The sequence below is a fragment of the Terrapene carolina genome, unplaced genomic scaffold (genome assembly GCF_002925995.2).
Source record: "Terrapene carolina triunguis isolate 2854851 unplaced genomic scaffold, T_m_triunguis-2.0 Scaffold58, whole genome shotgun sequence".
In the NCBI taxonomy this organism is placed as follows: Eukaryota; Metazoa; Chordata; order Testudines; family Emydidae; genus Terrapene; species Terrapene triunguis.
Window position 1 is genome coordinate 15,533,515 of NW_020664409.1, and position 27,548 is coordinate 15,561,062.

The following is a 27,548-nucleotide window of genomic DNA, read 5'->3' on the forward strand; positions in this document are numbered from 1 at the left end:
ATCTACAGGAAATACCTGTGGAGTACTGGGCAACCTGCAGCACCCAGGGGTCGTGAGGTTATTTCATGGGGGGTCGCGAGATATCAGCCTCCACCCCAAACCCCGCTTTGCATCCAGCATTTATAATGGTGTTAAATATATAAAAAAGTGTTTTTAATTTAGAATGGGGGGGTTGCACTCAGAGGCTTGCTATGTGAAAGGGGTCACCAGTACAAAAGTTTGAGAACCACAGGCTTAAAAGGTTCATTACCCCATTCTGAGGTATATGAATATTCTGAAGGCCCCTCTTTCCGCTCAAGCAAAACTCAAAAGGATGTAAAATTCCCACAAATTGAACCTGCCAATTAATTTTTACCAATATTGTGTGAACTGAAACCAGTCAGTTTCACCGAGTTCTACGTAACAGGCTAAGATCCAACCAGACAGGCTAGAACGATGGGGGTTACAACTTGATGGATATGTAAGCATTTAAGAAAATGGAAGTAAATTTGTGATAAATCCTTGCCTATAAAGAAGGTTTAATGGGCAAAATTTTCAAAAGTGCATTAGATGCCTAAGTCTCATTTTCAAAAATGCTTAGGATGCTAACATCATTTATTTTCACTAAGACTTAGACTCCTAAGGGTCTAAGTTGCTTATGAAAATATTATCCTATACTTATGTTAATTTCTTCTGCATTGCTCACTGTAATATTTTTGTTAATTTTTGCTTTGAACAATTAACTGTAGGGAGGGATCTGTGCATTTTAAAGTTCTGTATTTTAAATGCTTTCTTCATATCCACAACTAACGTAAATGAATTTTCCTTTCTTTATAACCTAATGCTTAAGGTTAAAAAATATTTTTTAAAATGAACGGTGTACATAAAACACTAATTTTCTCTTATTTTACAGGAAAGAGCAACAGAATTTAATTAAAATAAACCAGAATGTGGAATCTCTAAATTAGGCTTCTATTTCATCTATATTGTCCACATCTTTGTGTACAGCACTACTGCAATATCACAACAACATGAAGCGCTTTTGTTTTTTTAAATCATAATTTGAATATGTTCTCTACTCCCCTGAGAATAATGAATCCTTAATAGACAGACTACATGATATCTTCGCTGCTGAAAGCACCACCTTCACCCCTGAAAGCACCACTTTATGAGGAAGAGTCAAATAATTGCTTCAGTGGAAGTCTTATCTGAATAAGAACTACAATTTGGCATATGTCTGTAAACTTTCTCTAACAGAAATCAGAGCTTAGTATTTTGGCTAACTAAACCCAAATGAAAATATTCATTTTTACCTGACATAGAAGCAGGAAGGATCGCCTGGCTCACAAGTCCTTGCTGAAGCAAATTTTGATCAAATTGACCTGTCAGAACAGAGTTATTCATGATAAAAACATTGGGGTCTGTCGTGGAAGAATTAAGAAGATTCACTGGTTGTAATCCCTCAGCAGATGTACGGGTAACAGGCTTCCTGACCCTCTTGGTTTCTGGTTTATAGTGACACTGTATGTGCGTTTTTCTGCGTCCTGAAGTACGAAACCGTAAGTCACAGTGTGGACACTTAAATGGCTTTGCTCCTGTATGCAGACGCATATGCACTTTTAGACTCCCTTTGGTAGAAAAAGAATTACTGCATACATGACAACTGAAGAGCTTCTGACCTGGACAACAAAAGAGAGAGCAAACGAAGAAATAATCAATAATTACCAGGACTGTATAACAGTGTAAACAGTCAGAGTTCTAAACAAATATGAAAAGGAAGTTCAATTTGCAGTATTGTTAAAAAGATATTGGACATTTCAAAAAAGCTGAGATATGTTTGGTCTCACACCAAGTCCAGAATCTTTTCCATTTATGTAGGTAAGTATAATGAGTTGTTGTATGTCTGCCTTTTAAAAGAATCTCCTTTACATCCTCTCAATAGATTATTTCCAGATCCTGGAACCATGAAGGAACCATGCCTTCAGATGGAAAAGTTCCAAATTCAAATGGAGAATTTGGCCTTCATCCTGCAAGAAGTTTGGAGTCAACTGCATGGTGATTGGTGGACAGACTGCCATAGGCATGAGGTAAGGATACTATATATGTCGTGGCCATGTTGGAGCTATGAGAATGACTCTGGCCCATTCCACTTGTACCTGGTGAAGCACTTTGAACAGTAGGGGAAAGAGTGGAAAGGTGTAGAGGAGAGGTGCATCCCATGTAATGAGGAGGGCGTCTCCCAGAGACTGGTGACCCAGACCCGCTCTTGAGCAGAATAGTAGGCATTCAGCGTTTGCTGAACAAATCTATGTTCGGGAATCCCCAGTGGTTCAATATGTGTTGTAGGGCTCTTGTGTCTAACTCCCTCTTGTGAGAATCTCCTGTTCAGTGAATCTGCTATCGTGTTCTGGTATCCAGGTTGATATGTGGCAGAGATGTTGATGCCTTGTTGGATACCAGCTCCACAATTTTAGCACTTCTGTGCACAGGGATTGGGACCTCACTTCCCCCATCAGCTAATATAAAACATGCAGGCGATGTTGTTCATCACTTTTCTTATGGCCGCCTGATAACTGGTAGAAAGTGTAAGCATGCATTGTGGACTGCACGTAATTCTAGAAGTTGATGTGCAATCCGTGGTGGTTGGAGGAACTCCCATGCAGACATTTCAGGGTTGCATCCACCAGTCTAATAAGTCTTTGACTTTGAGTGGTAATGAGAGAGGTTTGCGCAGGCTGTGTCTGTGGGGTACGTACACTGTTCGTAGTCATCCCTGCAGGCAGCGCATGCGTAATCTGGTGTGTTTTACCATGAATGTGGCCGCTTCCATATGACCGAGCAACTGTAGACAAGTTCTGGTGGAGACGTGTGGGCTGGTTCTCACAGTAGAGATGAGAATGATTATCGTGGAAAATCTGTGAGCTGGGAGGAAGGCTCTGGCCTTTATAGCATCCAGTTTGGGCCCGAATAAAATTCAGAGGTTGAACTGGTGTCTGTCGGTTTTTGCATGTTTACCTAGTGGGCGAGTTTCAAGAAAAGATCCATTGTTGTTCTTATGGCTTGGAACACATCGACGCTGGACAGAGCCTTGATGAGAGAGTCATCTAAATATGGGAATATTATAATCCCTTGTTTTCAGAGATGCACCGCCACCACTCCGAGGACTTTGGAAAATATCCTGGGCACTGTTGAGAGGCCAAAAGGTAGTGGTAATGGTCAGACCCTGGACAAATCTAAGGAACCATCTGTGGGAAGGGTGTACGGTGATATGGAAGTATGTATCTTGTCGAGGGCCAAGAGCTAGTCCCCATTCCAGTGCTGGGATTATTGTTGATAACATGACCATACTCAATCATGTAGTTTGACAAATTTGTTGAGGTTCCTCAAATCTAGGATAGGTCTCAACCTGCCAGATTTCTTGTGGATTAGAAAATAGTGGGAATAAAAACCTTTCCCTGTGTGTTGGAATGGGACCAGTTCTACAGCTCCCAGTCTCAGAAGGTGGTTTGTGTCTTCTCGCAGAAGCTGTTCATGAGAAGGGTCCCTGAAGAGGGATGGGGTGGGGGGGAAAGAGCGAGGAATAGAACTGAATAGCCGTTGCTGATGATTTCCAACACACACTTGTTGGAGATGATTTGTCACCATTGTCATTACCACAGATGTCACACGGGATCAGACTGGTCTTTGTTGTCCTCTGGGAAATGTTGACTGAATTCTGTGAATTCTGAATAGTTCATATAATTATATTTGGCTAGAACTGCTTCATAATTAACAATGCGAAACTGGAGCATAGCTGAGGAATATGCCTTGTGACTGAAGAGATCTAGTCTCTTCCAGTCCCTGTGAGATACGATTGCCTTAGAGTGGTGTTGCCATCCTCTCTCATGGCACCACATTGACCACAAGGGAGTTGGGAGTAAGATCGGAGAATAGGAATTCCATGTCCATTGCGGGGAAATAGTACGTTTTGTCCGCTCGCTTATAGTCAGGTGGTATTGATGCTGGGGTCTGCCAGATTACATTGGCTGGGTCCAACAATGCGATCTTTGCCGATGTGGAGTTCTGTAAGATGACGAGCAACTTGTGTTGTTGCTGTCTAACTTCCTCCAGTGGGATTTGGAGAGAGTCTGCAATGCTGCGGAACAGTTCTTGAAAATGTTTAAAATCATCAGCCAATGTTGGAGGTGGTGACATGATGGTCTCGTCAGGGGATGAAGTAATGTTTGCTGGTGGTGTAACATCTTCCTCCATTTCTTCCTTGTGCTCTTCTAACAAATCTGGGTCTGGGTCAGGAGGCCTAGAGACTGATGGGGGATGGACAATGTATTTGTGCCTGTGTTTGATCTGTTGGCAGTTTGGGAAAGAGTGACCTATACGTGGCCCAACGGTCCCAATAGGGCCAATGTGTGGGAATTAGCATATGGGGTTGCATCAATGGAGGTCCATACCAGGGACCTGGTTCAATTCTGGTCACTGGGTGGGTATCGAGAGTGGTAGTATGATTCACTGTGTGGAGCCTCGATACGACGGTAGGGTGCAAGGAGCAATGTAGTATTCCTCCTCACTAGAGAAGGGTGGTGTCGTGCTTAGCGCTGAAGGAGAACGATGTGGTATGCGTTGGGTCTCCAGAGGAGAGGCATGAACAATGGAGAGCTCGATTTGGAGGAGCAGCAACTCTGGGGTATCAGAGACTATCAGGTCTCTCGCGCATCGGAACTCTTGCAGTACTGGCAGGAGCATCCAGTGGTTTTGTGCATTGGTGCAGAGATTGTGGATACTGCTGGCACGAAAGGTGGAATGCTTTCTGTCGAACCACCAGTATATGGTGCCGCGTGCTTCACAGGAGCAGAGGGCTTGGACAGTGTTGATGCACTCAATCATTTGTTTAGTTCAAGTGGTCAATGCCAATTTTGAAATCCTTGAACTGTCCTTCTCGGTCCCGAGTGACAGTATTCCTTTATGTGGTCCTGCCTTGGACCTCTCGATAGCGCCAGTACTGCAGGTGATTGGATGGTCATAGGAGCTAGGTCTCGTCCCCAAAGATATTGAGGCTATGGCTCTCGTAGGAGATGCCTTTCTTTGAGGCAGCTCCTTGGTGGGTGAGCTCGGGGCCCATTTCTTCTCATCTGGGTGGGAGAGTTTAAATGGTCTTTTAGTAGTAAGCAGTGAGCGGGGGTTAGCCTATGACAATGCTGATGGTGACCACCACAGAGGAGAGGTATTGGGTCCAGGGTCTGAGGCTGGTCGCACTGAGCTCTCCATTAGTAAAAGTTTTAGTCTCAATTCACAGTCCTTTCTGGACCATGCCTTCAATTTGAGGCAGCAGGTGCATTTTTTTGATAAGTGCCCCTCTCACTCAGCATATGCACCACGAGTGATCGTCGCTCATGGAGACAGGGAGGAAACAGCAAAGGAAAAAAAACGTTTTTTTAAAAGTTTATAAAGGGTAGAGGGAAGAGAGAAAAATAAAAGAAATAGCCAATAACTACGAACTTGCAACATAAGCACTAATATTACTAAAGGTTCTTGGACAAACGAAGGACTCTGCTATGGATACCGTCCCAGACCAAGGGCAGTTGAGAGGGATCTGAAGGTGGTTGGACCACACAGCGCTATATAGATGCCGCTCACAGCACGAAACAGGAAATGCTACCAAAGATCGCTGATCCCAGGCACAGGGACGCTACCACACCTACAGTGGAGCACCCATAGGAACACTATTCGAAGAAGAACTTGCAGTAGCAAGGCTAGAATCAGGCCAACAACGATTATGGGTGGTAAGAAGAAACTGAGGAGGGCCAGGGCAGCTCCACACCTTATACTTGCATGCAGTGGCAGATGGCAGCAGAGGGCATACCAGCTGTCTTGACAGGTACTGCGGAGGGGAAAAAAAATTGTGATAACTGTGCACACATTCATGTATAGTGGAATGGACATGTGCAATTAGTCGAAGAAGTAGCAGCATGCTTCTGGCACACTGTTGCTCAAGTAAGGTACTAACTGAAACTCCCATACTTTACAATGGTTTGTTCTTTCCTATCCAAACAAGAACTGCAGGCAGCATACTATATACAGACACCCATACCACAGAAGAATAACATTTCAGACCTCTCTAAAACTGACTGAAGGAAGGATTTCAGCCAATCAAGTGGGTGATGAGTGAACCATGAGTACTATTTGGCCATTTCCTCTGACAAACTCTCAAACTAACTCCTGAACAAGTTAAACTCAGTTCTTTACGGCAAGACTAACCTGCTCCCAGACACTCTGTGGTTGGCCCAATACACAACTCTTTACAACTGAATACCGAGGCTGTGGAAGCCTGGTCAGCCTAGAATTATTACTAGTCAAGATGTGGCTTTAACTGATATCACAGGACTGTTTATTAAATTCTCGAATAGCAGCTCAGACTTCCACAGATTATTTAGGGCAAGATTGTATATCCCCAACAATGAGGAGGTCACTTTTGTCCAGTGAAACAAGTTTGGGATAACATTAATCAACACAGATACTGTCTGGAGTTTGTTAGTGGGGGAAAAAATACCGCTCCCTTGGAATGAAAGGGATCTTCAGAAAGCACGATAATCTTAGGTTATGGCATTATAAACCACTTGGGTCACTTTCTTACATGGTCAGAAAGAGCATTATTACACAACATACTGATTCTGAAACAATTACTTCCAGGAGTAATAAATTACTTCAGAAGTGGCTGTATGAATAAGTTGTAAAAGTTCAGCCATAAACTAATACAAAAAGATACTCAGAAAAAGTTTTGTTAATTCATACATATATTATGGTAGAAGTCTATTAGTTCAGGTATTTACAATCTACTGACGCTAGTCATGATAACATACTGCAATTATTATAACAATTTAGAAAAAGACTATTAATGCCAGCCCAAACTCCTTCTGCAGAAAAATGGCCCAAACACTTTCTACTTAGTGTTCCAAGATATTTAGGTCGGTTTCATTTTTAAACTCATCAGACAAGAAAAAGTACCTTTTGGCCCATGAGTTGTATCAAGAAAACTTTTCTATTTGTATATAATCCCCAAACCCTGCCCTTCCTGCCAAGAGCATCACTAAGGGCTTGTCTTCACTATCAGGGTAAGTCGACCTAAGTTACGCTACTTCAGCTGTGTGAGTAACGTAGCTGGAGTCGACGTAGCTTAGGTCAACTTACCCTGATGTCTTCACTGCGCTGCATTGATGGGAGATGCTCTCCCATCAATTTACCTTAATCTTCTCGGGGAACTGGAGTACTAGGGTAGACCGGAGAGTGCTCTACGGTTGATTTAGTGGATCTTCACTAGACCCACTAAAATCGGTCCCTGCTTCATCGACTGCAGCAGCGTCGATCTCCCCGTAGTGAAGACCAGCCCAAAGTGTTTGACTATTCCAGCAGGTATGAAAGTAAAACATATGTGCAAAGCATGGCTATATTTCCCTGACACGGCTTATCATAAACATTTTGATACATATAATGTTAAAACAATAGGTTTTATCAGCGACCACTATGAAAGATATTATGGACTCAAAAGTGTTATCTAATGTTAACATTGTGCTTTTAATAGTGACATATACCATATCCTCCAATACCTACAGATAAAAGAGCCCATTAAGGAGATAGCTAATGGGGCTGCAAGTACACAAGTTCAAACTCCTACTGACCTGTGTGCGTTTTTACATGGCAATCCAGAGTAGACTTCACAGTAAAACTCTTTCCACATTCATCACATTTATATGGTTTCTCCCCAGTGTGGATACGAACATGCCTAGACAAAAACATGTTTTCTTGAATGTGTGTGTCGGTTAGCTTTCTTAAACAAACATATTAATTTCCATACGAATCGCTTTGTATCTATTATAGATCTTTAAAGTTTTAAGTTCTGAAGTACTTAAACTTAAATGTATGGTTATACTACATACTCAGAGCTCTTGGAAAGAGGGTGTTCTGCTGGGGAGGGGGGATTTTTTTTTGCAATTCTTTTTCATTCTCCAAATAAATTTTTCATATTATATACCAAAATTTAACTGCAGTAAAACCCCACAATGTTACCAAACACCTGCATACAATTATTCATTGTAAGACTTTTAAATTACTAACTTAATTTAGAGAAATGGAGAAGAGAGCAATTGTAGTCAATTCTAGAGAATGAAATAGCAAGGAAACATTACAGAGACCAATATGTGTCTGTAAATCACTTTGGAAATGAAAAATTGCTATAAAACTGCTAGTTAATCCCCATAAGGCATAGTGAAATAAACAAAAGTGAACTTGGCTATAAAAAGTTTGAAGAAAAGCTAATACTGTTAAATGTCCAGTAAAGAACTTAGTACACCCAAAAGCATGACCCTCTGCTTCGCCTTACCTGACTAAATCGCTGGGTTTTTTAAAGCTTTTGGGACAATAAGTACAACAATTGGCGTATTTGGGCTCCGCTTCCAGTTCTGCATGCTTATCTTTGATCTCACTAATTCTGTCCTTTTCCGCAGCAGACTGGACAAGAACTTTTTCTGAGACTGTGGCACTTTCTCGAGGTCTAATTTTTGCCAGTTCTGCTGTTTCTTCCTCTGTGAAAGTGATGACACCAGGCCGAGACTTTCTGGAAGCAGTTCTTTCAGAATTTTCATCATCTTCTTCCACACAAACAACTATATAAAAACCACACAGAAAATCAGTTGAATCTAACCTGCAATTACGAACACTAATATGCCTTAATCAAAATCATATAGTTATTGTATGATGTGTCTACATGGCAGAGCTAAGGCTGTTTGGTGTCTTAACTGTGCAAGTTTGGGTTTCCTTTAAGTTTAACCTTAAAGCTAAATTTCCTGGTTTTATAATGCTTGTTTTTATGATAAATTACAACATCTTGATAATGTATTTTACACCAAATTACTGATCGGTTTTCTCAACCTTAACTCCACTATAACACAGCTATATTTCCAATGGGAGACTGCCTAGTCCGGAGAACACAGCTATGGGAGAGAGTGCACTGGATTCTAACTCTACCCATATCGAAAAAATTGTTAATTAAGTCTCAAATACAGAATCTTTATAGTTAGTGAATTAGGAGCTAGAAAGAACCCTACATGACTTTCAGATTTCAAGCTGAGTATGCAGGCCAGGTGTTCTGCAGAAAATCATTGCTTTATTTATACTTTAAAAAAAGGAATTCAATTTAGATAGTATGGAATGCTCAATGCCATTTTTACAAGTCACTTTTTTAGAGTAAAACTGCACTTTAAAATTCTGTAGAAAATACTGAAAGACCCCAAAAAATCCACTCTTGTGGAATCTTGAATTCATGGAAATGCCCACTCACATTTCCAATAAAAAGTGAGCTTTTTTGCTGCTATAGGATATGAATGAAGATAGCCCTTTTTTTAGCTAGAGATTGGAGCCAGAAAAAGAGCAGGTTGACAGAATGTGAAAGGAAGATCTTAGTCAAAGCAGAAATATGAAAAATATTCTTACAAGTCACTTGGTATCTGCCCCATGAAACAATTTTTAATAAATTACTGTAAGGTGCAAAGACCATTAATTACATTGGGATGGAATACCATGTATAGATGTATTGTAAACTATTGCTGGGTTGAATGTGTCAGACCTATTCATAAGTGTGTTCTGTTTCCTCTACTAGTTAATGTAAAGGAGCAATTTTACTGGCTTATTGGGCATAGTCTTGCATCTTGAAACATGAGGGCATAAATTATAGCGCTAATATCACATGAATGCTATTTGTTGATATTCAATTTTTGCCTGGTTTGCAGTCAAGGTCTATTACAGTTAACACAAACAAACAAACAAACAAACAAAAAATTGTTCACCTCCTCCTCCGGCCTCTCCAGTTGCTGCTACTGCAGAGGAGACCGTCTGGTGTTTTTTCATGTGCTTTTTGCAGTGAACGGTTGTTCGGAAGCTTTCATCACAGAATGGGCACTTGTAAGGCTTCATGCTCATATGAGTTGCCATGTGCCTGGTAAGGCTGCCATTGGTAGTGAAAGCTGTATTGCAAATGCTACAGCTGAATGCTTTAACTCCTTAAAGTAACAGAAAAAAGAAAGCATTTTACCTGTCTGATTCACCTGCATAGAGAGAACATTAAGAGACAACAGCAACTTCCAAAACGGAAGTCATATAAACAAATACGTATTTTCATAAGTGAGGCTTTTGTGTACACCATGAATAAACACAATATTAAAAAGGTACTCCATTACCTGTGTGAGTCTTCTCATGGGATTTAAGAACTCCTGAGGAAACAAATCCACGGCCACACAGCTGGCATTTATAAGGTTTCTCACCAGTGTGTGATCGCACATGCTGCTTCAAATGGCTGGATTTCTTAAAACCCTTGTTGCAATAGTCACATCTATTTAAACAAAGAAATGGTAGTTTTCAGGTTGTGCTATACTGACAGTTATTATTGCCTTTTATTTGAACTCTACTGATGTGTCATTCTTGTTTAAACGAAGGAAAACGGCAGTGTAAGTGTACTCCTATTCTTGAATGTATGTATTTTAAATCACGTGTCCTCAAAGTTTTCCAGATTTTGTGAAGTTACATAGGGAGTATTTGACAACCTCAGTTTAGTACAAGCAGCATTCACAGCTTTGATGTAATCAGTAGTATTTTTTGTTTTGCTATGATCTAGTAAGATTATGCCAGTAAAGCAGCTAAAACAATTCTGTAGGTAAACATACAGATATTTTCCAAATATACAGTTTTAGAAAATATAAATTCCTCAGGTATAGACATGCGGTCACCAGGGGCTTTCTCTGTGGCCATGACAGCCTCCTGGGCGGTGATCGGGGGTGGGAGGGGAGCGGCAAAGCATCAGCTCCGCCCCTCCCCCCCCCCCCATTGCTCCTGGATGCTCTGCCCTGCACCGCCTCTGGAGACAGGTGGGACATACAACGCTGACGGAGCAAGCACCGGGGGGAGTGGGAGTGGGTAGCGGGCACAGTGCGGCAGCGGGCACAGACCCCAAGCACTGACCCCAGGTGCCAACACTGACCCCTAACCCTGGCCATGTGACAGCAGCTGCAAACCCCAAGTGCCGACCCCCAGCCCTGGCTGCTGGCCCCAGTTGCTGACTCTGGGCACCGATCCCTGGGTGCATATCTCCAGCACCGACTGCAGACTCCAGCAGGTGCTGGAGCTGGGCGCCCACCCCCAGTCCTGATTGCGCGGAGTCAGGTTCCAGTGGGTGCTGGCCCTGGACACCAACCCCCAGCCTCGGTCATGCAGCAGCAGGTGCAGATCCAAAGGCAGGCCCCAAGTGCCAACCCCCAGCCACATGGCATAGGGTGCTGATCCCCTGCGCTAGACACGGAGCCCCAATCGCACGGCAGCTGGCTTCAGCGGGTACTCGTCCTGGATGCCGACACTAAGCCCCAGTCACACTGCAGCAGACTCCACAGACACCAAGCAGTGGCCCTGGATGCTGACCCCTGGACACATGGCGGGAGCGCCAACCCCCAGCCCTGCCCATACAGCAACGGACGCTGGCCCTGGATGCCAACCCCTAGCTACAGCCATGTAGCAGCAGGTGAGGAGCCCAGGTGCCGACCCCTGGACACGTGGGAGTTGACATTGATTCCCAGCCCTGTCAACACAGCAGCGGGCACCGACCTTGGGCTCCTGCAGGTGCTGGCCCAAAGTGCCGATCATCAGCCCCAATCACACGGCAGCGCCCCCCCAACTCTCCATCCACAGGACTTGCTGTGAAAAGTGATATTAAAGATACAAATATCACTTTTCACAGCACACTTAGCACCCTAATGCCACCCTGCCTTCAGAGCTGGACACCCACCAGCAGCCGCCACTCTCTGGCTGCCCAGCTTGAGCCCTGACACTTCTTCCATTACAAATTAAGCACTGCCCCCATCGTCCCTAGTTCCCGCTGCCTCTCTGGGCTCCCCACCTACAGCCCCATCACCCATGGGTCCTGCTGCCTTCTCCCCATTGTCCTGAGCTCCCTTCCGTGGCCTCAAACCCCAGGCCTAGCCCGCTCCTTGCTTCTTGACCCTGGCGCTCCCCACACCATGGCACTGTGTGCGGTTGCCCACATCACCCACCCATAAGGCCCTGTTCAGTCCTGGTTAAATCCACATCACCCTGCTCCCCCCAAATATAGAAGTCAAAATACTCCTATGTACCCGAGTGCCCCAACAATTGTGGAGATGTAAAGTTTTAAAGTTGCCTTGTAAACGCCATAAATCATAATGCATACTCATTCCCTTCTACATATTACTACAGTTCAGCCAGAGCTGAATTACATAGGTGTGGTTTTCTTTCAAGTCACAAAATGTTTTCATACTGTGTTTACATCTCCCACTACTGTAGTTCCGTAAGCAGCTATTGGTCAATGTCATCATCGGCAAGATCACTGCGTGGTGTTTGAGTAGGCTGAGATTGTTTGTGGCAGAAGGCAAAAGACTTAAAGACACGAATGGATATCAGAAAGTTTTTCAAAAAATCAGCACTAGAATGTGACCCTGAATGTGATACAGAGATGGTCCCACCTCCTGCTAAGAAAAGCAAAACATGGAAGGAAGAAAAACAAACATTTCAAGACGGGTTTAAAAGCAGTTTCTTGTAATTCTGAAGTTGTCTAATTCAGTTTCTGAGCAAGTTGCAGTGTGTGCTGTTTGTAAGAGAGAAATTCATCAAATCAAAATATATGCAATGCAACGTCACTATATCACTGATGCATGGGTACTTGAAACGGAATTACCACGAGGTGCAAACTGTTACATGATGCAAAACCTGAGTTCAAAATACAACAGCAGCGGCTCAGAGATTTTTTGAATAAAGTGGATCAGATTTGGGTGGCTACTTTTAAAGTTGCACTACTTTGGGGGAAAGCAAGGAAACTATTCAGCGGTGGAGAACTCCTGAAGAAAATTGTTCTGGTCGTAGAACCAGAAAGTAAGCTTTTCAGAAAGATTCCACTGAGCAATGACACATTACAGAGGAGCACAATTGTGAAGGTGTTTTATGTCAGGTGAGTCTCAGAGGTAGGCCAACTGGCAAACACATTTTTGAATGTGTCCAAGACAGAAAAGACAGTTACCTTTTTGTAACTGGTGTTCTTCGAGATGTGTTGTTCATGTCCATTCCATTGTAGGTGGGTGTGCTTGCCACATGCACCAGTGCCGGAATTTTTTCCCCTCGGTGGCATCTGTAGGGGACTGGCTCTGGTGCCCTCTGAAGTGGCATGCATATGCACCAGTATAAGGGGGGCTGCCGGCTCCCCCCACCCTCAGTTCCTTCTTGCCAGAAACTCCCAACAGTGGGGAAGGAGGGTGGGTCACAGAATGGACATGAGCAACACATCTTGAAGAACACCAGTAATGAAAAGGTAACTAACTGTCTTTTCTTCTTCGAGTGCTTGCTCATTTCCATTCCATTATAGGTGATTCCCAAGCAGTTCCACCAGAGGCGGGTAGGAGTTCGTGGATGTGTCGACTGCAACACAGCTCAAGGCGGTCTCTGTGACGGAACCAGTCACACATCTCATGTGAGAACAATTTACCCTGGACGCGAGAGTGGAAGGCCGATATGGCTGCCAGGTGCACCTTGACCGAAGAGAGGGCAAAGCCCTGGTACTTTAAGTGAAGCAGGTAATCCAGGATGGACTGCAGAAACAACTGGGTTGGGGAGATGTTGCACTCCGACGCCCAGCAGGAGAAGTGCTTCCACTTAACTATGCAAGTCGCTCTGGTGAAGGACTTTCTGCTTTACAAGAGAGCCTGCTGTATCTTACTAGAACAGGCCTGTTCCTCCGAGTTCAGCCAGGAAGCATCCAAGCTGTGAGGTGGAGAGAGGTAAGATTTGGGTGCAGGAGCCGACTGTGGTCATCCAAGAGCAGGTCCGGGCGGCCGGCCAGTAGCCACAGGGCTGCCATGGCCACTTCCATGAGCGTGATGACCAAATGCTGGTGAGGCCACACTGGAGCAATCATGACGACTCACACCTTGTCCCTCTTGATTTTCAACAGGACTTTGCCGATAAGCAGAATCAGTGGAAATGTGTACATCAGGTCTCCCGACCATGACAGGAGAAAGGTATCGGAAAGGGCGCCCTTGCCGAAAGCAGAACTGATGAAACTTACTGTTCTGTCTGGTGGCGAACAGGTCCACTCAGGGAGCCCCCCACTTTCAGCAGAGTGCCTCTATTACCTCCAAGTGGAGTGACCACTCATGGTGACAGAAGGACCTGCTGAGGCGATCCGCCAGCGTGTTTTGGACACCAAGAAGATGCGAGGCTTCCAGGTGCATCGCATGCTGGATGTAGAAGTCCCACGGGCGTAGGGCCTCCTGGCAGAGAGCCGCTGAGCGCGCTCCCCCTTGCCTGTTGATGTAGAACATCAAGGTGATGTTGTCTGTCAACATCTGCACTACCTAGCCAGAAAGCTGGGGTAGGAAGACTCCGCAGGCTAGGCAGATGGCCCTGAGCTCCCTGACGTTTATATGTAACACGAGCTCCTCCCGAAACCACATCCCTTGAGTCCGCAGCGTACTGAGATATGCTCCCCAACCAAGGTAGGAGGCATCCGATATCAGGGAGACTGTGGGTTGTGGACTCTTGAAGGGCACCAGCACCAACATCCAGCACCAACTTCGGGTCAGTCCACCACTGCAGAGAGGTGAGTACTTCGGTGGGACCATGAAGACCTTGTCCAGGTGGTGTCTGGACGGAGAATAGACTGTTGGCTAGCCACATTTGAAAGGGGTGCTCAGTCTGAGCCTCGCACAGTGGACGACATACGTGTATGCTGTCATGTGACCCAGTAGTCTGAGACAGACCCAGGCCATGGTGAGCAGATGTGTGGCGATGTTGGCAATTAGATCTGACATTGCCCAGAACCTGTCCTCTGGCAGAAACGCTCTGGCTCGGGTAGAGTTGAGAACCACTCCAATAAACTATCCACAAGACCAGGATTAATATTGATTTTTGGTCGTTTATCAGCAAGCCCAGAGCTCAACAAGTGGCTTGCAAGCATCTCGACGCTGCATTGGACCTGGACCCTGATGAGCCAGTTGTCGAGGTACATGTAAATTTGGATACCCCGGCATCTGAGGTAGGCCACCACCACCAGCATGCATTTGGTAAACAACTGGCATTGTTGCCAGGCCAAACGGGAGCACCGCAAATTGGTAATGGGCAGTCCCAACCATGAAAAGTAGGAATCATCTGTGAGCATTGAAAATCAATATGTGAAAGCAAGCATCTTTCAAATTGAGGGCGGTGCACCAGTCTCCTGGATCCAGGGAAGGAATGATGGAGGCCAGGGAGACCATATGAAACTTCAATTTCTTGAGATACTTGTTAAGGTTCCGCAGGTTGACGATGAGCCGTAGACCTCCTTTGGCCTTTGAGATAAAAAAAATAGCAGGAGTAAACCCCTTACCCCTTAAGTGCAGCGGGACTTCCTCCAAGGCTCCCACTTAGAGAAGACCTTGTTCCTCCTGGGCAAGCAGATGCTTGTGACAAGGGTCCCTGAAGAGGGACGGGGAGTTGGAGTTGGAGGGGAGGGATAAAAATAAACTGGAGGATATATCCCCCTGCTACTGTGCTGAGGACCCACCGGTCCAATGTTATAGAGGCCCAGGCAGGGAGGAAGGGGACAGGCGGTTGGAAAATAACAAGGGAGCAGGATCCAGGACACAGGCTGGAAGGTCGCCCTCGAGCACACACTCAAAATGCCTGCTTACCACCCTGCTGGTTACAGGGTGGATCTCAAGTGAGTGGAGGAAGCTGGCTGGTTGCCTTGCTGGTGCTTATAGCCCTTGCCCTTCTTATGGAAGGGCTCTGACCAAGGTTGGCTGCCGAATCTATGGGTCTGTGGCGGCTTAAACCGCCTCCTTGCCAGCTCCGGCATGTATAGGCCCAGGGTGCGCAAAGTGGCCCTCAAGTCTTTCAGGCCATGCAATTTGCTGTCTGTCTGCTCAGAAAACAGCGCTAGACCATGAACTGCTGAACCTCTGTCGAAAGGCACGACAATTGCAATCAGGACACCCGCCTCATTGAAATCACCAAGGCCATAGTTCGGGCCATAGAGTCCGCCGCATCTGAGGCAGCTTGGAGGGCTGCCGAGGCTAATGCCCTACCCTCGTCCAGGATCACCTCCGGCAGCATGTCCGAGAACTTGACCATGGACTGCCAGATATTAAAATCATAGCAGCCAAGCAGGACCTGGTGGTTGGCCACTCAGCTGGAGGCTGGAAATAGAATAAATTTTTCTACCAAAGAGATCAAGCCTCTTTGTCTCCTTGTTCTTGGGCGTCAATCCCAGTTGGTCTTGTCTGTCACGTTCATTGGCTGCCGACACAACTAGTGAGCTTGGGGCAGGGTGGGTATAAAGATACTCGTACCCCATGGCAGGAACATGGTATTTCTGCTCTGCCCACTTGAAGATGGGTGGCAGTGAGGAAGGTATCTGCTACAGGGCCTTGGTGATTTTTGTCACCCCCTCATGCACAGGCAATGCCACCCTGGCTGGGGCTGCCACAAGGAGTAAGTCGAACAAGGAGTCCGGGGGTTCTGCCAACTCCTCGGCTTCCAGCCCCAAGTTGGAGGCGACCCTCTTTCAGAGCTCCTGGTGAGCTTTGGCATTGTCCTGGGGAATTGGGTGAGAGGGTCCTGCTATTGCCTCATCGGGTGAAGACGATGAAGAGGCAGGTACAGGTGGGTCTGCCAACTCCGCCGCTTCTACCATGGGAGCCTCATCCGAGGCTGGATGTACCTGGGGAGCCTGCTCTGACTCCACGTCCGAGGGCGGGCAGTAGACTGTTGCCGACAGTTTGTTGGATGCCCCAAACGCCGATGGTTGGGGAAATCCCCTCGGGTTTCAGAGTTGCCAAGGGGCAGGCCTCTGGCCAGGTGGCCATGCTGTCACTGGTGGCCCAGCAGGGAATGTCGATGCCCGACGGTTGGCCCTGGCCCATGGGCAGGATCTCCTCCTCACTATCGGAGCCCGAGGAGAGAGAGACATGTCTGGGGGACCAGGCCGGTACTGAAGCCTCCTGTCTACCTCGATCCTTTCGGCCCTGGCAACGAGCCTCTGTTGAGGATCTGTAGGAAGACGACAGATCACGGTGCCACGATCTCGGTGACCGGCGGTGGTGTTCGGTGGATTAGCGATGGAACCCCGGTGATCGATGCCTTATGCTTCGCTCGTGGTGCCAGCCTGTCGAGCGGGAGTGGGAGCATGAGCCAGCCTACTGATGAGTCGGAGACCGTCAACATGCTCGCGGTGAGCCGTACCGCTGGTCTGGCGACCACTGGCATGGATCCAGGGACCAGCATCTTGACACCGCAGAGCTGTGCCGTGTGCTGGATGAGCAGCTAAGACACTCCCGGTACTGGGGCTCTGAGCACTGGTGCCATGCCTCTGCGGATCTGTGCCAGTCCACCGGTGATCACCACTTCGAGCCCAAGGAACGCTGCCTGGAGTTCCTGGACCGATGCTGGGGACTCCAGCAGGCCAGCCAGCCCGTGGGCTGGTGCCGTTGCTCAGGCGAGCGCTGATGGGGTACCTCCTGCAGTGAGGAGCGGTGCCATACTGATGGGGACCGTTGGAAGGGTTCCAAGGCCAGTTTACTCCTCAAACGGGGTACATCCATAGCCAGTGTGGGTGACACTGGCAGGGACAGGATGTCTTTTGCGGCCTGAAAGGCCTCCGGCGTGGACAGCACCGCCAGGTGCCGAGTACCTCTGCCGCTCCCTGGGGTGGCAGGCAGGTCCTGGAGTGGGCTCGGCCGCTCAGCAGGAGTCAGGGCCCAACCTCCATCTGGCGAGGAAGAGCTGCCCCTCGCAGGTCTTTGCTCTCCTCCAGTCCTCTCCTTTCCCTTTACGGGACATAGGAGAATGTCCTCTCCCGGCCTTTCTTTACTTTTTAGCTGGTATCGAGCATGGGGATTGGTGCCAGCGGCACACTCCACACCAAACCCACGGTGCTGGGAGCAGAGTCCGACCTGGTCGACTCTGATGCCAGCATAAGGGCCGACTCCAAAAGGAGTGCTTGGAGAGGAATGTCCTGCCCCTTCTTGGTCCGCTGTCAAACTCTTGCAAATGCGACACTTGTCGCTAACGTGGGTTTCCCCTAAGCACTTCCCCATGGAAGCTGATTGATCACTGACTGGCATAGGTTTTTTGCAGCAGTCACAAGGTTTGAAGCCCAGGGACCAGGACATGCCCCATTCCTAGGCTAAGTCCTGTTTGGGACTAACAAACTGCACCAAAACTACACTAAGGGAACAATTTTATAACAACTATATACAAAAAAGTTTGCAACTGGGTACAGTTGAGAAGGATAGGCTTGCCGAGGCAAGGAGATGTTACAGCACCGTCACTGGTGGTAAGAAGGAACTGAGGGTGGGGGCAGCTGGCGGCGACCCTTACACTGGTGCTTACGCGCACCACTCGAGGGCGCCAGAGCTAGTCCCCTATGGATACCACTAAGGGAAAAACTTCCGCCACCAGTGCATGTGGCGAGCATACACATCTACAATGGAATGGACATGAGCAAGCACTCGAAGAATGGAGGAGTGCTGTGTTAGCTTTGACAATCTCTGCGGCTTGACAGCTGGTGGGGCAGCACCTATGCAAAGTGCATGAGTAAGGGTGTTGAACTGCTTCCAGAAAGGTGCACTCAAACTTCTTTTGTTTCACTGTTTTGCCCACCAAGAAGTACTGTATATACTCATTTATAAGCCGAATATTTTTGGTAAAAAAGTGACGCATCAAAGAGCGGGGGTTGCTTATAAATGGGTCTACACCAAAATTTGATGATTTTAAACTCTATGGAATCATTGAATTGAATATCTAATACATTGTCGTTTTGTTTACTGCAGGTATGGAGCCCCTCAGCTCCCAGTGGCTGCAGTTTGCCGTTCCCAGCCAATGGGAGCTGCGGGAAGTGGCCTGTGAACGCTCCAGGTAAACAAAATGTCCAGGCCCGCTAGTAGCTTACCCTAACGGGCCAGGAGCCAAAGTTTGCCAATCCCTGAAATATAGGGTCGGCTTATGAAAGAATCATACAGTTTTTGCTATTTTGATCTATCCATCTTGGCCCTTATAAACGAATGGGCTAATGAACGAGTATATATGGTACTTGCCAGCAAGGCTTCAATGAAAAGTATGGATTGAATCCATAGTGAAAAAAATGCATCAACGCTGCCAACAAAGGGAGATTCGCAACTCTGAGCAAAATGAGCTGAGAGATACACAAGGTGCTGCTGAATTACAACCCAGTCCACTGGCTTAGTTTTAATTACAGTATACAGAGGCTGTTTGAGCTCAGAGAAGAGTTTGTGAGGTTTAGAATAAAGTTTCACCAAAAATAAAGTGCCAAAAGCAACAAGATCCAGAAGTACATGGTTGCCTGCTCTTTTTGAAAGAGTTTTTACCAAAGCTTGCTTCCTTGAGCCTGGAGCTTCAAAAACCTCAGCTAACTATATTTGATAGCATTGAAATAATTAATACGTTTAGACTGACAATCACCGACATCGTCCAGCATCTACAAGAGGAACAGGACTTCTCAGTTTTTTACTAGCTTAATCAGTTTCTCATCTCTCAGGATGAGAATGTGCAGCAAAAACTTGGCTTAGCTGTAACCAAATACCGGAGTTTCCTCTTGGAGGAACTTGAAAATCATTTCAGTGAGGGAAACTTTTTCCGTCAGTACACCTTTGTGACTGACCCATTCAACAATTCTGGTCAGGTTTTTTGCTGCAAACAAATTAACTGCCTTGCAAGACAGATTAAGCAATCTCAAATTCCTCATGCTGAAAATGTGCAGTGATTCAAGAATGAAAATATACTTCAGTCAGACCAGTGTTACAGTACAGCAGTTCTGAAGTAACATGTATGTGTTTGAGGACACCTACAAGCCCCTAGCTAAAGTTGCTTTTCTTTTCTTATCCCTGTTTTTTACTACTGTGCTGTGTGAGAGGGCATTCAGTCCACTGCATTTTCTGAAGAACAAGTACCGAAACCGCCTCACTGGTGCTAACCTGGAAGCTTCCCTTCTAGTTTCACAGGGAAACTGAGATCCTGAAGACTTTCCATTCAAAGAGCTCCTGAACTTTTGCAAATAGTCTGTTCCACACAATGGATGTGTTAGAACCCAGAACTTTAATTTCATTATCACACTGTATTACTAAAGTACAATAAAACAGGATTATGTTTGTTGTTACTATTATCATTATTACTGGATTGGATTGATTTTTTGTCTGTTTCTGAAAGAAAAAAATTGGACATATCTGCAGATTTTTTCATTATTATTTGGACTTCTATTATGTCAAAGCATTTTTAAGTTTACTTCAGAATTGTTGTACAGACCAAAAAAGCAAAAAAGAATCAACAACAAAAAAGACAAGAACATGCAAAGCACCTTATTTGTGTTTCTATACTGTTTAGGTCCAGTAAAGAATAAAGACAACTGTGCATTATTTATTTTGATTATTGAGTCTGTAAAAAAAAAAACACACACACACAAAAAACCCCCTACATAAATAGATTACAATGATTTGGATGTATATATGTGCATATTTATTTATTTTTCCTAAAGTTAATAAAGTATGTTAGGAAAAAAGTGTCAGTGCGGCCATCACCAATAATTATGGCTGCAGAGTGGCTGTACTCTGAGGGCACCAAAAATTTGTTGGGAGAACTCTGATCTAAAATGTCTCATCCCACTAGAATTACCTTAATGCTGCAATGTATTTGTTACATTCTTTGTGCTAGACTGATTCCTCTGGGTCTTAATTGCAGGAGTTGATAACCCTTAGACTGCACCCTTTGGATGGGTTCTATCTATTGTTTAATAAAAATATCCTTGGTTTTCTGGTTTCTCCAAATCCCATCACATGTGATTCAAATCCTTGTCTATCTTAGGGCTTGTCTTCACTACGGGGCTAAGTCTACCTAGGTTACGCTACTTCAGCTACGTGAATAAAGTAGCTGGAGTAGACATAGTTTAGGTTGACTTACCCCAGTGTCTTCATGGCACTGAGTCAATGGGAAACGCTCTCTGGTCAACTTCCCTTACTCTTCTCGGAGAGCTGGAGTACCGGGGTTGACCGGAGAGCACTCTGCCATCGATTTAGCGGGTCTTCACTAGACCCGCTAAATCGATCGCTGCTACATCAATTGCAGCAGTGTTGATCTCCCTGGTAGAGGAGACCAGCCCTAGGTTACCTAAAATAAGTGCAACAGCAACTTAAAGTGGCGCAACAATGGTGGCATTTTTGTCCAGAATCATCGGGAAATAACAGAATTCAGTTCTTAATAGCTCTAGCACAGACACACACTGTAAGCTTGGACAAGTTACTTAATTTCTGTGTTCCTCAGATTCCCCAATTGGGAAATGAGGATATCCTTGTGAGGAAGAGTAAGTTATTTGTGAAGATTAATTCATTAACATTTGCAATGCCCATTGAGAGTGGAAGTTAATCAGGGTTAAAATTTTACATACAAAAAGTTTTTCTGATCAAAATTGGTCTTTTCTGGAAATGGAACTTTTCACAAAAAATTGTCAACCCATGGGAAATCTTGTGTGCAATTTACCAGGATATGCATTAGTTTTGATGCATATCATTCCATTGCTAACATTTTTGTATGCTAAAAACATCTTTTTGGTCAGCAAAAATATTTCATATTGATTTCACACATTATCTTAATAAACATTCCAATTATTAAAAAAAAATCACTGAAAGTTTCATGAAAAACATAAAAAGGGTTTATTTCCAACCCGGTGAAACGAAACAGTTAAGCTTTTCCCCCAAATTGTCTTTTCTTGTGAAATGATAGTTAATTTGCATTTCTACAATACCTTCTAATTAGGGCTCGTAAAAAAAAAAAAAAAAACCCTGTTCTTTAACATATAAAAGTTTGCAACCTCTTCAAAAAAACAAACACACACACTCCCTTGACTCTGAAAATGCTTGTCAATCACCACTCAATTTCAAACACCCCATGTCTTCACTTTGAAGAAAGGTGATTGAGAAGCAAGCACCTATTCAAAATAGGGTGTACTTGTACACCAGGGACATCCTGAGCACATAACATTCCTTGTTTCAGACCCTTTTTTTGGTGTTCATAGCAAAGTGGTCAGGGCTATAATCCTATCATCTGCTCTACAAAAGGGGTCAACTTGCCATTTCTGCATACTGAATTGTCAGCATCCTCCGTATGGCTAACGTGACTGCCATCCAATGGTACCACAGGTTATGTATTTTGCACAGGTTGCACCTATATTTATCCTGTTATACCCTTGCAAGGACAAAGGAAATTTATTTACTTACCTATATAATAACTGGAGTTCTTTGAGATGTGTTGTCCATATATATATATATATATATATATATATATATATTTATTTTACTCTTGGTGTGAAGGCGCCCCACGTATTTGTGATCAGAGTCTTTTGGCCAGCAACCTCCGCTGGGGCTACACTTGCTCCCTGAGTGTCCTTGTGGTCTGTACCAAGGGCACAAAGAGCAGTATGGCCCAACCAGCTCTCAGTTCCTTCTCATCACCCGTGGCTGTGAGAAAAAGTGCTTAGTGTCTACATCTTAACACACTTACCTTAACTGTTTTTACTATACTTCTTGCAATTAGTGTTAGATTAGAATGAGTTAGCGTATTGACCTGTAAGCATATCCTTTTGATAGGTTTCACATGCACCTTGAGTATCATCAAGCGTCATACCAAGGACATAAAGGACAAAGGAGCCCAATCACCACTCAGTTCCTTCACCACCACAGAATCCAAGTGACAAAGGACTCCAAAGTAAAAGGGAAGGAGGGTGGATCATGGAATACTCTGTGTGTGTGTGTGTGTGTGTGTGTGTGTGTGTGTGTGTGTAGATAGCATACTGAAGAACTCCAATTTCTGTACAGGTAAGTAACTTTTCTTTCTTCCATATTTTTAAACTATATGTATACACACACACACACACTCTCACTCCATCCTTGGTGACTCACAAAGCAGTAACCTAATCTAAGAAGGTGACTGCTCAGAGTCTAGTCCGAGAGTTTGTAGTACAGCTTTGCCAAAAAAGGATCTGACCTTGACGCTTCAAAATGGAATATTTCTTTTTAAAAGTATGGATTGTCCCTCGCCCCACAAGTGGCTGCCTTACAGATATCTGTGACAGGAATACGTCACAAAGAAGCTGCGGATGCTGCCTGAGCCCTATTAGAATAAACCTGAACTGCAAAAGTCTGAACTAGCCATATCATAAAAGGACCTAATACAACCAGAAGCTCATTCAGACAGCCTTTGGGCTGAAATTAGATGACTTTCATTTGCTCAGCAACTACTACAATCTGTCTCAAGAAAACTCTGAACTGATTAGTTCTTTGTAAATAAAAGGCAATGCTCCCCCACTGGAGTATGCAACCTAGCTTCTCCTTTATTTGAGTGACGTTTAGGAAAAAATATAAGTAGATGGATCATCTGATTCAAATGAAAGTCCATAACCACCTTTCGTAAGAATTAGGGTGGGGTCGAAAATAATTTCTGAATGAAATATTGTATAGGGTGGGTCTACCATGAGGGCTTGTATTTCTCCAAATTCTTTTTGTTGACATAACTGCAACCAAAAAGGAGGCCCTCATCAACAGAAGTAGCAAGGAACAGGATGGCATGGGTTCATAAGAAGAGGACATGCACAAGATGATGCTCCACATGCGCCACCACAGCCCCGAAGGGATGAATTCATCACCACCATGGTTCTGATTGGAGGGGTGGCACAAAAATAATTGTAAAGTTGATTGGAATGATTCCACCACCCTAGGGACATCAGTACATTTTGTAGTATTAGACATATCCAAGGGATGTCTGCTCAGAACGTAAACCTATTTTAGTAAATCTTGCATGCAACGAAGGCCTAATTTTGGGATGGGAGAATAGGGGACTTAGATCTTTTCTTAGTGGAAGTTTTCACAGGCAATCTACCTCTTTTTTTCCTCCAAGGAGTGATGCTCCTTATTCTCAGAAAGCTTTTTGTCTGTCTTACCAGAGACAGAAGCTGGATTCTTGAATGAAGGACCTCTGGAACTGACAAATCCTGAGCTCACTGAAACACTCATAGAAAAAGGTGGAACTTGTCCAAGGAGTGGGACTAAAATACTAGGTCACTTCTGCAGTCAGTCTTATGGAGCTGTCGAATAAAAACATCTGCAAACATGCTTCCTTGGCTTCTGAAATCCTTTTCAAGAAGAATTTATGAACGATACATTTGCTAGGAGTCCCCCAGACAAAACAGGACAATAACCTAACTAACCCACTCTAATTTAACACTAATTTACAAGACATAGGAAAAACAGTGAAGGTAAACACAAGTAGTCATGGACACTAGGTAGTTCCATCTCATAGTCATGGGCAGTGAGAAGGAACTGAGTGCTGATTGAGGTGCTCTGCCCTTTATGCCCTGGGTACAGACACTCAGGGATCACACACGGTTCTGAAGGATATTGCTGGCCAAAAGACTCAGATCTCAAGTGCAGAGAGCACAGGCACACCAGGAGTGGAATATGTATCTTTACACATATGTTTATGGACAAACACTCTAAAGAATGTATGTTCCCACAACCAGCTTACTGAAATCTATTTGGAATAGTTCTCAGTGAGGATTCTCCATCACTTGAAGTTTTGTTCAGAATGTTGTATTACCTTTGTTATCTAGGGTGAACCAAATGATCATCAAAAAGCCTTCACAAAGTATTTTTTATATTGACTTTCTACAAAGTCATGGATCAATTTTTAGATGGCACTGCTTGTTTCCAACGCACTTAATGGTATTGGTCTTGACTACATTTAAATGGTAGTAATGTAAGAAAATAAGCAAATCAAGTGACAAAGGCTAAAATGAAATATAACAGACCTGTATGAACGTCTGCTTTGATCTTCGTTGTCCTCAAGAAACTGGGGGCGTTGGGCATGCAGTTCAAGTTCTTCTTGTGACTGATCTTGTATGAGGCGAGTAGTCTAGAAATCAAACAGAGATCCAAGATAAATCTTAAATCCAGCAATACTAAAGTCAAGGCACAGAAGTCTGTATCACAGACTTGGGGCAAGTGTACATCTCAAGTATTCAACAGAAATGGTATAAGAGCATAAATTTATAAATACACAAATTCTCTAAAAATTTAGACAGTGGATCTAAACATTAACAATGGGACCAACACTCCTCTACTGTGAAGCGAGGAGGGTAGCAAAAGTGCAGAGATGGAAGGGCTACTGGGGCTTACAAAAAGGATAAACAGAGCCAGTACACTACAAATTTTCCCTCTCACTGGGAGTCCCAACTATGTCAAATCTGCAATCAGGTCTTATTGTTTGGGTCATGTAAAGGGCAAAATCAAAAAGCAGCCTCTCTACATAGCCCTTTCATAGGACTAATGACAGCATAGCCTCACAGTGAGGCTGGTACATCATGAAATTTGAAGGAAAAGGAAGCTCTAATGTAGATAGCTAGAAAATACTCACCTAACTCCTCTGGAGATACTAAAACCCATCTTTTGAGGTGAACTGGGGGGTTTTCATCTTACTCTGCAGCATGGGTCACTTGCAGGTTTAAACTACAGTAAATGATGGATTTTCTGTAACTTGAAGTCTTTAAATCATAATTTGAGGACTTCAGTAATTCAGCCAGAGCTTAAGGGTCTATTATAGGAGTAGGCGAGTGAAGTTCTGTGGCCTGCATTGTGCAGGAGATCAGACTAGATGATCATGATGGTCCCTTCTGACCTCAAAATCTATTAATCTAACTTTGCAGAGTTTCTCAGGCCTTCTGATCCCCGCCCAACATTCATCATAGGAAGATACGATGTGGTTGTATATTATGCAGTTTTATAGCGCAGCTATCAGGAAAACAATCTCATAGTAGTTACACCATGCATTCAAGTTAGATACAGTAAGGTAATGCTAAGAGTATATAATGGAAAAGCATGTCATTTGCAGGAAAAAAAAAAAAAAAAAACTGAGAAACATTTAAAAGTCTAACCCATAAGAGTTGTTCCATAAATTAGCATAATGAATTTCCGATCTGTCTATGTAAGGTTCTTTCAATGACTCACATTAAGTGTATCCATAGCATACGTGTATCTTGATTTTTAGATTTAAGAAAGGAAACTGCCAGAAAATATAAAATAAAGTGACACTTTTTATATTCTTAAACATGTGGACAGGGAAACTTATTATTTTGCCTTTTTTATTTTTTTCCCTAGTTTGTTTTGCTTTTGTTGTGTTTTAAAGAAAAATGACAAAGCAAGAAAAGTCTTCTTGAATCTTCCCTCATTTTCTTGGTGCTTTACATGAACATCCCCTGGAAGAGGCTAATGTCTTCACAAGGTCAGCCTCACAGAATGAACAACAATATACTCTATCTTTCATAGATACTCACCACATTAATAGTCTCTGGATTAGGAACTTGAAGCAGATTTGGTTGATGGTAACTTGTTGAAAGAGCCTGAGACTCAAGTGTGCTTGAATCCTGTAGCTGCTGTACAGCTGAAAATTGATTCTGTTGATTGTAGCTATCATTCACTGTAAAACCTGTCAGAAATTAAAGAAAGTCAAAAGCCCAGAATAATGGAAAATGTACAAAATGTAAAACGGGACAAATAAATAGTGCACTACTTATTTAAATGGTAACTTCAAAAAAAAAAGATTAAATAGTAATTTACAGCAGAAAATTGTAACACTACACTCTTCACTAGTAAGCATAAGCAAAATACATAAGCATTCTGGGCATCTACTAAATATTCACAATAATAGGGTTACTTACCATTAGCTGGAGTTCTATTAGACAATCTCCTCCATAGAACAACAGTTTGAAGTTTCTTCAAGATGCCTCTATTACCTCAGAGCCATTGAAATTTTGAATTTCTTGTACGTAAGCATGCATGTGTCAAACAGGTTGACCCAGCTCCCTTTATCCATGTTGATATCACGCTCCCTTACTTACACTGGAAGCCAATCACAAAGATGCAAAGCTCAGAGGGGAGTATGGCGGGTGAGTGGAGGAGATGACCCAATAGGAGAACTCCAGTTTCAGATAAAGTAACCCCATTTTCTCCTACTTTGGATCTCCTCCACATATTCCCACTCTTTAGATTATAGTAAAGTAGTGCCTTTTAAAGGCAAGTTGCAAAGTAAAAATAAAATTGTGTTTATGTATATTACTGATAGATAAAGATGGCCTCAAAGATGGGTTTTCTCTGTGGTTTTTCTTTGGTAATACCAGATTATAACCTTCCTCTTTGCTGAAGGAACAAATGGGACAGTGCCATCACAAAAGGCTAATTGAAAGCCAGGAAAGTATAGCTCAGATTTCAGCCTGTTCTGTCATCAACATGAAACATAACCCTTTAACAACAGCAACAAACAATAACAAAAACAAGAAAAAGAAGACAGGATCTGATATTTCTAATATAAAAAACAAGTACAAATTTTTGGTGGAAAAGAATCAGGCCATAATTATGCATCATTAAGGAACAGCAAAGGGTACAATTTTATTTTTGCTGTGCAGTTTGCCTTTAATGGAC

The 27,548-nt window shown here is 44.0% G+C and overlaps 1 protein-coding gene across 1 annotated transcript in view; it reads right to left on the reverse strand.

The window, feature by feature from the left end:
- ZNF236 (zinc finger protein 236) overlaps positions 1 to 27,548 on the reverse strand; it is a 195,418-nt gene that overhangs the window by 66,303 nt on the left and 101,567 nt on the right. The window contains exons 17-23 of the mRNA XM_024212120.2: positions 26,405 to 26,556; positions 24,884 to 24,987; positions 10,203 to 10,354; positions 9,813 to 10,025; positions 8,351 to 8,633; positions 7,650 to 7,753; positions 1,293 to 1,658 (exon numbers count right to left, since the gene is read on the reverse strand). Of these exons, the coding sequence (XP_024067888.1) occupies positions 1,293 to 1,658; positions 7,650 to 7,753; positions 8,351 to 8,633; positions 9,813 to 10,025; positions 10,203 to 10,354; positions 24,884 to 24,987; positions 26,405 to 26,556 (1,374 nt within the window). The remainder of the gene's footprint in view (positions 1 to 1,292; positions 1,659 to 7,649; positions 7,754 to 8,350; positions 8,634 to 9,812; positions 10,026 to 10,202; positions 10,355 to 24,883; positions 24,988 to 26,404; positions 26,557 to 27,548) is intronic.